This window comes from Papio anubis, chromosome 17 (genome assembly GCF_008728515.1).
Source record: "Papio anubis isolate 15944 chromosome 17, Panubis1.0, whole genome shotgun sequence".
Classification (NCBI taxonomy): Eukaryota; Metazoa; Chordata; class Mammalia; order Primates; family Cercopithecidae; genus Papio; species Papio anubis.
In genome coordinates this window covers 74,462,357-74,471,844 of record NC_044992.1, presented here as the reverse complement: position 1 = coordinate 74,471,844, position 9,488 = coordinate 74,462,357, and the positions used below count along the sequence as shown (strand labels likewise).

At 55.6% G+C, this 9,488-nt stretch overlaps 1 protein-coding gene across 8 annotated transcripts in view; it reads left to right on the top strand.

The window, feature by feature from the left end:
- The first annotated feature begins 218 nt into the window (after positions 1 to 218).
- Positions 219 to 9,488, top strand: part of B3GNTL1 (UDP-GlcNAc:betaGal beta-1,3-N-acetylglucosaminyltransferase like 1) — a 30,613-nt gene continuing 21,343 nt past the window's right edge. For 4 of the 8 annotated variants that reach the window (XM_031657210.1, XM_031657209.1, XM_031657208.1 and 1 more), the window contains exon 1: positions 220 to 1,612. In XM_031657210.1, the coding sequence (XP_031513070.1) occupies positions 1,547 to 1,612 (66 nt within the window). In that variant the 5' untranslated portion in view covers positions 220 to 1,546. Of the gene's footprint in view, positions 1,613 to 9,488 lie in introns of all 8 variants that reach the window. The other 4 variants (XM_031657205.1, XM_031657204.1, XM_031657206.1 and 1 more) reach the window with 3 other exon arrangements.

Genomic DNA, 9,488 nt, shown 5'->3' with positions numbered 1-9,488 from the left:
GTGTGAGTGCATGTGTGCAGGTGTATGTGTGAGTGCATGTGTGTACGTCTGCATGTGTGCGTGTGTGCACGTGTGTGAGTGCATGTGTGTGTACATGTGTGCAAAAGCATTGTGCGTGTCTGTGTGCCTGTGTGTGCATGCGTGTGTGCATATGTGCGTGTGTGTGAGTGCATGTGTGCGTCTGTGTGTGCATGTGTGAGTGCGTGTGTGTGCATGTGTGTGTGTCTTGTGTGAGTGCATGTGTGCATGTCTGTGTGTGCGTGTGAATGTGAGTGCATGTGTGCGTGTCTGAGTGTGTGTGTGTAAGTGTCTGAGTGTGTGTATTATCTGTATTACCCCGGGTTTCCCACTCACGGGAGCATATGCCGTCTGCACACAGGCATGGTTTGACTGCTTCCTTTCCAAGCTGGATATTGTTTGTTTTGCTTTCTTGCCAAGCGGCTCCGGCGAGAACCCCCAGCACGGTGTGGAGTAGAAGTGGTGAGATGTTCTTGTCCCTGACCTTAGGGGAAGCTTTCGGTATTTACCACTGAAGTGTGACCTTGGCTGTGGGGATTTTCTAAGTGCCCTTCATCGGGTGAAGGAAGCTCCCTTCTATCCCAGAGTTGGATAATGTTATCAAGGAATGGTGGTTTTTCTGAGTTTATTGAGATGATCATGTGGGTTTGGACCTTCATTCCATTAATGTGGTTGGTGGATTCCGCTGATTTTCGTATGCTGACCCATGTTTACAGTCGTGAGGTGAGTCCACTCAGCCGTGGTGGGTCCTTTCTCTAGGATGGAGTCCGTTTGCCGGGGTGTTTTCGTTTGCCTCTGTATTTACAAGGGATGTCGGCCTGTTGTTTTCTTGTAGGATTTTGTCTGGCTTTAGTGTCAGGGTAGTGGTGGCCTCATCGAATCGTCTGGGAAGCGTTCCCTCCTCCTCTACTTTTGGAAGAGTTTGAAGGATTGGTATTAATTCTTTGCACATTTGCTAGAATTCAGGGAAGCCGTCTGGCGCTGGGCTTTTCTTTGTGGGGTCTTCTCTTGCCGCTTACTTATTAGTGATTCATATTTTCTATTTCTTTTTGAGTCAGTTTTCATGGTTTACATCTTTCTAGGACTCGTGTGTTTCATCCAAGTTATCTCATTATTCTCCGTATCCTTTTATGCTATTTCATGGTTTTCTCCTGATTAAAAGGAGCATGTTTACTTTGGATTTCCACAGAAAACTTTTCCGTCTATCAGAAGCAGAGAGGAGTCCTTTTGGTGAGGCACAGCCAGTGAGCTCGGGAGTGAGGCCTGCAGGTGGGACTGGGTTTGGCCGCTGGTCTCCCCTTGCCTCCTCCCCTCATCTCTCAGCCGTGGGGCCCAGACACGTCAGCTCTGTCATGAAGCCCCTTGAGCCCCTGTCCCTATGGAGAAGGGACACGGATTCGTCTGTCACTGTCTCGTGACACTTTGTGGAAATAAACTGTAGGTTGTTTGTGACAAACTGTTGTTTTCTGCTAACTCTGTCAACGTTAATTGCTCCTAGGTTTTCACCGCAAATGGTCCAACGGTGATCATGCCCACCTGGTTCTGTTCGCGGGCGTGGTTTTCCCACGTGGGCCCCTTTGACGAGGGAGGTCAGGTAAGGGCCGAGAGGCGGGAATCGGGTCCCTACCCTGGGCTTGGGTCCCTGTCCTCTGTGTGTGGGCTCCGCACACTGGCCACCCTCCGCTCTGCCATGCCCCTCCTGGCACCCGCCAGCATCTCAGTTGTTTTGCTGAAAGCAGGGGGTTTCTGCGTGAAGGCTGTGGATGCCCCGAGCATCTGCACCTGACCTACAGCGGCTCCAGGTGACCATCCTGGTTTAAAAGCTATGTGTGGCCGGGCGCGGTGGCTCAAGCCTGTAATCCCAGCACTTTGGGAGGCCGAGACGGGCGGATCACGAGGTCAGGAGATCGAGACCATCCTGGCTAACACGATGAAACCCCGTCTCTACTAAAAAATACAAAAAACTAGCCGGGCGAGGTGGTGGGCGCCTGTAGTCCCAGCTACTCGGGAGGCTGAGGCAGGAGAATGGCGTGAACCAGGGAGGCGGAGCTTGCAGTGAGCTGAGATCCAGCCACTGCACTCCAGCCTGGGCGACAGAGTGAGACTCCGTCTCAAAAAAAAAAAAAAAGCTATGTGTGGGAAAGCACAGGACACAGAAGCTGTTTGCAGAGCTGTCTCTGGGACAATAGAGGAAGAAGAGGAGCCCATTCTCCTCACCAGGATGCACCTGCAGGCATCCATGTCCCCGTCCTCCCCTCCGGGGTGCACCTGCAGGCGTCTGCGTCCTCGTCCTCCCCTCTGGGGTGCACCTGCAGGCATCCGTGTCCCTGTCCTCCCTGTGGGGGTGCACCTGCCGGCGTCCATGTCCCCATCCTCCTCGTCACGGTACACCTGCCGGAGTCCATGTCCCCGTCCTCCCCGTGGGGGTGCGCCTGCAGGCGTCTGTGTCCCCGTCCTTCCCTCCAAGGTACACCTGCAGGCATCCATGTCCCCATCCTCCCCGTGGGGGTGCACCTGCAGGCATCCATGTCTCTGTCCTCCCTGTCAGGGTGCACCTGCAGGCGTCCATGTTGCCCGTCCTCCCCTCCAGGGTGCACCCGCAGGCGTCTGTGTCCCCATCCTCCCCGTGGGGGGTGCACCTGCAGGCGTCCATGTTGCCCGTCCTCCCTGTCAGGGTGCACCTGAAAGCGTCCATGTCCAGACCGGGCCGGCTCTAGCCTCTGCCTCCCTGTGGGGACTGAGGAGCCCAGGGCTGGGGTGTCACCAGCAGAGAGCTGGCCACATTTGCCCATGCTGGTCTCTAGTTGCAGGGAGACTGGACACAGAGACCAGTGGAGGGTCCTGGCACAGGGTTCCTGGGGGGTCCAGAGACCCCAGGCCAGTGACTAAGATTTAGCCTCCACCTCCTACTCTTGTGATAGGGACCAGGTTCGTCTGTCCTGCCCTGAGCCTCGGCTTCCTCATCGGGACAACAGGGTCAGGCGCTCAGCAGCTCACAGGGGCCACATGGAGCCTCACGTGGGCCTGGCCACACCAGGGTCCCCACTGCCCCGCTACCTCGGACCCTGGCCTGGGTGTCCCTCATGGTCCAGGTCTCTGGGGTGCGGACGGGGCAGAGCCGTGTTTTCCCAGGTGGGGCAGGCTCTCAGCCTGCAGCTCCCCATAGTTAATCTCCGGGACACCGATGGCGGTGGGTGTAGCTCCAAGCAGGTGCGGCCAGGAAGCGCGGCCATCGCTGGGGCCGGCAGGAAGCCGTGTAGGAAATGGTTAACAGAAGATGTTCCATGGGAAACACTGATTTAAGGATTTTTTTTTTTTTTGAGACAGAGTCTCTTTCTGTCTCCCAGGCTGGAGTGCAGTGGTGTTAGCTCCCTGCAGCCTCTGCCTCCTGGGTTCAAGCGATTCTCCTGCCTCAGCCTCCCGAGTGGCTGGGATTACAGGCACACACCACCACGCCCGGCTAATTTTTGTATTTTTAGTAGAGACGGGGTTTCACCATGTTGGCCAGGCTGGTCTCAAACTCCTGGCCTCAAGTGATCCGCTCGCCTCAGCCTCCTAAAGCACTGGGATCACAGGCAGGAGCCACCACATCTGGCCTGATTTCAGGATCTTATCATCCTTAAACCGTGGCCGAGCAGCCTCAGGATTCAGAAGTGCATGAGGCCACAGCCTGGATGGGGAGCTCCTCAAGGAAAAGCCCATCCCTCCCTTGTTCTGAGACCAGAGAGCAGGGCCAGGCAGGGATCAGCAATCAGGGCCAGGGGCCAGGGATCAGAGCCAGGGATCAGCAATCAGGACCGGGGACCAGGGGTCAGGGATCAGGGCCAGGGACCAGGGATCAGGGCCAGGGGCCAGGGGTCAGGGATCAGGGCCAGGGATCAGCAATCAGAGCCAGGGGCCAGGGACCAGGGATCAGGGCCAGGGGCCAGGGACCAGGGCCAGGGGTCAGGGATCAGGGCCAGGGGCCAGGGACCAGGGCCAGGGGCCAGGGATCAGGGCCAGGGGTCAGGACTAGGGGCGAGAGATCGGGACCAGGGATCAGGACCAGAGACCAGGGATCAGGACGAGGGACCAGGGATCAGGACCAGAGACCAGGGATCAGGGCTGGGGACCAGGGATCAGGACCAGAGACCAGGGATCAGGGCTGGGGACCAGGGATCAGGACCAGGGATCAGGGCTGGGGACCAGGGATCAGGACCAGGGATCAGGGCTAGGGGCCAGGGCCTGGGGCTCAGGGATTAGAGCTGTGATGGGGCCATGGCTAGAGCAAGTGAGGGCTTTGGGGCCTGAGGAGGCCTCGGGTGACAGGGACAACAGCAGTGTCAGCCACCAAGACGGGGATGGACAGTGTTTCCTTGGCTTCTGCCAAGTCCTCTCCAGAGAAATGAGAAAAGCAGAAGTCACAGGGCGCCCTGAGCCAGACGCTCAGTGTGGGGCTGATCCTCAGCTCCCTCTCTGTGGGCCCCGGGGTGGAGCAGCTGAAGGGCAGGCGGCCAGAACAGCAGGGGACCAACCGGGTGGACGTGGGTGGTGCGGACCCTGAGGCAGCCAGACTGGGAGGCCAAGCCAGGGCCAAGGGGGCTGCAGAAACGGTCGCCAGGAGCTGAAACGTGCAAGACAGGGAGATTCCTGACTGGACAGTGCATCCACTTCTGGGTTCACAGAGGAAGGATGGGAGGGCAGGTGAGTCTGAGATCTGGAGGTGGGCGTGGCAGCGCCTGAAGACACCCACCTTTGGTAGGGAGTCCTCTGTGGGCGACCATCATAGGCCCTTAAATAAGAAAAAACCTGATGTTTTCTTGGTTCGAAACAGGTTTATAGCTGGACATAGGGGCTCATGCCTGTAGTCCCACGAGCACAAGAGGCAAAGGCAGGAGGATCGGTTGAGGCCAGGAGTTCAAGACCAACCTGGGCAGCACCAGGAAACCCCATTTCTAACAAAACGAGACAAAGTAAAAACAGGTTTCTGAGGGCAGGTCTGGCCTGAAGGAAGCTTATCACTGCCACAGGAAGGACTCAAGCCACCACCCGGCACAACAGCCACGCTTCAGACGTTTTCCTGTCTGTGGGGCACGTTCCTAGGGTTGGACGCAAGCGAGGCCAGGCACGTGTTTGGTTTTGTGAGACAGGTCCCCCGGGCGCCGCCGTTGGGCCCCCGTCCCTGCCGTCTGCATGAGAAGTTTCCCGTCCCTCAAACTCCTCACCAGCCCCTCGCCAGACCTTGGTGTTGTCAACTTTTTTTTTTTTTTTTGAGACGGAGTTTCTCTCTTGTCTCCCAGGCTGGAGTGGAATGATGCAATCTTGGCTCACCACAACCTCCGCCTCCTGGGTTCAAGCGATTCTCCTGCCTCAGGCTCCCCAGTAGCTGGGATTACAGGCAGGCACCACCACACCTGACTTTTTGTATTTTTAGTGGAGATGGGTTTCACCATGTTGGCCAGGCTGGTCTCGAACTCCTGACCTCAGGTGATCCACCCGCCTCGGCCTCCCAAAGTGCTGGGATGACAGGCCTGAGCCACCGCGCCCGGCTGGTGTTGTCAACTTTTTAACTTTGCCTGTTCTAGTTGGAGTTCGTGGTTTCCTACTGTGCTTTCATTCTGCACTTCGAGATGGCTAACGATGTTGAAGGACATCGACGTGGTGACGGGCAGCTTCTGTGTTATTTTGTGGTGTGTCCGGCTCATCGGCCTGTTGTCTTCTCGTTGCTGGATTGCGGGTGCTCCTGCTGGACGTTTACTTTGTGAATATTCCCTCCCGTTTTGGCCTCTCTGTCTGGGACCCCCGCTGCCCCCACGTGCACTGCTTGTCCCGGATTCTGCCCTCAGCCCCTCCAGGCCGGGACTTTGGGTTTCCATGCCCTCCTTGCCCTCCTTGCCCTCCTTGCCCTCCTTGCCCCTGCAGCACCACTTCCCCAGGCTCTGGCCGCACACAGTCTCCTCTGAAGGTGCTGGCTGCTCAGCCACGGACAGCCTGGAGCCATCACCTGCTTTTGACTTTTTAAATTTCTCTGCACATTGAAGGTTTGCATTTTGGTCTAGTGGTTATCTGTGTACTTAACCCTTTTCTAAACACCTTGAATCCCCCATATGTTGCCCACACAACAGTCAATAAGATTGTTGGTTTCCTATTTTTTTTTCCTTTTCCCCCTCCTCCTGTCCTCCTGTCCTGTCCTCCTGTCCTCCTTTTTTTTTTTTTTTGACAGAGGCCCAGGCTGGAGTGCAGTGGCCGGATCTCAGCTCCTTACCAGCTCCGCCTCCCGGGTTCACGCCATTCTCCTGCCTCAGCCTCCCGAGTACCTGGGACTACAGGCGCCTGCCACCACACCTGGCTAATTGTTGTATTTTCAGTAAAGACAGGGTTTCACCATCTTAGCCAGGCTGGTCTTGAACTCCTGACCTCGTGATCCACCCGCCTCAGCCTCCCAAAGTGCTGGGATGACAGGGGTGAGCCACTGCCCTGGCCCTTTTGTTACACGGTTTCTACTTAGGTCCGAGGACGAACATCCATATACTAGTCTTGCACCCTTGTCCCGTAGTCTCCCACCTGCAGTCACATCCGGCGTCCACCGCCGCGGCTGGCCGGGTGTCTGGTCCCCGTGTGGCTGGAGCCACAGCTCTCTGTGAGGCCGCGCTCGTCAGAACTGCGTTCCTGGAGCCTGAGGCTGGAGGAAGCCTCTGGCTGTGCGGGAAGTTCTTGGTCCGTGCGCTGTCTGTCGCCACTTCGTGTGACTGTTTTGAGAAGTCCGGTGCACAGTGAATCTTGCCTTTGTAAGTTTTGTGACCTTTTTGCCTGGAGACTCTGAGAATTATTTTTTATTGCTGAAGTCTAATAGTTTCACCAGGATCTGCCTTCAGGTTGACCTGATGGTGCTTTTCAGTGTGTAGAAACAGATCTGCTTTCATTTCTGGAAAGTTTTCTTGGATTGCGGTTTTAAATACTAGCTATGTCCATTGTGGGTTTTGTTTTGTTTTGTTTTGTTTTGTTTTGTTTTAAAGACTCCAGTTCTACATAGGTAAGATTTTCTTAGTCTTTCTAACTTACCTTTTCACTTCATTATATAATTTCTATTTTCCTTTCTTCAATGTCCCTTATTACATTTTTAATTAAAATCTATTTTCTCTTAAGGATCTTGTAATTTAGCCTTCATTTTTCATATATTTTGTTCCTTTTTTTTTTGGAGACAGGGTCTCACTCTGTTGCTGAGGCTGGAGTGCAGTGGCTCAATCTCAGCTCACTACAACCTCTGCCTCCCAGGTTCAAGCAATCCTTGTATCTCAGCCTCCCAAGTAGCTGGGACTACAGGTGCGCACTACCACACCCAGCTACTTTTTTCATTTTTGGTAGAGACTGGTTTTGACATGTTGCCGAAGCTGGTCTCGAACTGCTGGGCTCAAGCAATCCACCCCCCACCTCAGCCTTCCAAAGTGCTGAGATTAAAGGCATGAGCCACCACACCCAACCCATTTTGTGTCTCTTTTTTTTTTTTTTTTTCAAGTAGAGATGGGGTTTCACTGTGTGTTAGCCAGGATGGTCTCGATCTCCTGACCTCGTGATCCGCCCGTCTCGGCTTCCCAAAGTGCTGAGATTACAGGCGTGAGCCACCGCGCCCAGCCAATTTTCTCTCTCCTTAAAATTTCTTTTTTTAGTTTAATCGACCCAATTTTATATAAAAGCTTCATTGAGGTATAATTCACGTGCCATACAATTCACCTATTAAAATGTGCAATTCATTGTTTTTTAGCAAATTTATAGGGCTGTGCAATCACCAGTCACCACTACCATCTGCTGTTAGAACATGGTCATTCCCCAAAAAGCACTTCCTGTACCCAGAGGTGCGCCTCATCCGCCCCCTGCCAGCCCCGGCCAAGCACTAACGCACTTTCCTCAATGCTCTATTTAGACGCACCCCATTAAGGTCCAGTTCTGCACTTAGTCCTTGAATTTCTGATTCAAGATGGGTCTCCGCCACCTCCCCACACACCCCACCCCGTAGCCTGAAACACTGGTGGAGGGTGTGGAATTTATCTTGGCGGGTTGTTCACGGGAGTCTCTGTTTCCTGGTTTGGAGGTTTGTTGTTGCTGTGGGGGACAGGCTGAATTTTTATCCATGGAAGCGTTTCCAGTTTTTAGTTTTCTCTGCTGGTTTGGTGCGGAAGACTTAGCGTCCCTGTGGCCACGGACTCTGATTGCTGGGCCCGGGCTGGAGCTCTCCCCGTCTGTCCCCGCGTGGTGACTGCTGCTTCCTCCTGGAGGCTCGCGCTGGGGACGGGCCCTGGAGAAGGGCGCGCGGCGCTGGGGACGGGGCTCTGGGGAAGGGCGCGCGGCGCTGGGGACGGGCCCTGGGGAAGGAAGCGTGTCCCTGATTCGGCTTCCTTTTGCCTCTCAGGATTGGAGCCTCCAGAGCCTCTGGCCCGGCCTTCCTGGGAGTGGCTTTAGCTCGCGCTCGCCTCCTCCAGGAAGTTGTGGGTGCTCCATCCCCAAAGGCTGCCCGGGATGGTTCTGTGAGCAGGTTGGGGCTGGGCAGCCACACTTCCTCCGCTCTCGGCATTTCCCTGATGCCTTTCTGGGTAGTGACGCATCCCCTCTCCCTGCACACCACAGGGCAGTCCAGGCACCTGGAGGGTGATTGGGAAAAGCCTGGGGGAGGAGTGAGGCCATTTTGGGTCCTCAGGTCGCAGCAGCAGCAATCGGGGGAGGGGAGAGAAAAGTGGGACAGACCCGCTGAGTCCCCCTCCTCCCGGGGCAGAAGCACCACCCAGGAGCTGCTGTTAACTAAATTCTCACTTTACTGCCAGAAAATAAGAAAACCCCAAGGGTCAGGTTCTTCCTGGTGATAGGAAGAGAGAAGCCGTTTTTGTCTTTCTAAACCTATAACGTGTTCAGAGTTCCGATGCTCTTTAGAGCTGCCTTTGAAAACACAGAAAATTAGAGAAAATACTTCAGTGACCCCTGTGAGGCCTGTGTCCACCACACTCATGGAGCCCCCACCCTAAATCACTCCATGAGGCCCTGTCCACTGTGCACTCCGGGTGGAGCTCACTCCTGAATCACTCGTGTGAGGGTCCTGGGTGGGTCCACTGGGCACCCATGGGAACTCTCCACTTAAATCACTCCGCGGTGAGGGTCCAGGTCCACTGGCACCCACGGAGCCTCCACCCTAAATCACCCGTGTGAGGGCTCAGGTCCAAATCTGCACTGGTGGGAGCTCACCCTGAATCACCCTGTGAGGTCCTCAGGTCCAACGGCACCTATGGGAGCCTCACCCTGAATCCCCCACTCCCCTGAGGGTCTGTGTCCAACCTGCACCTATGGAGCCTCACCCTGAATCACCTCCCGTGAGGGTCTGTGTCCAACGGCATTCAAGGGAGCCTCACCCTGAATCACTCCGCGTGTGAGGCTCCGCGTCCAACCCGGCACTCCGCGGGAGCCCCCACCCTGAATCACTCCCCTGTGAGGGTTCGTGTCCAACG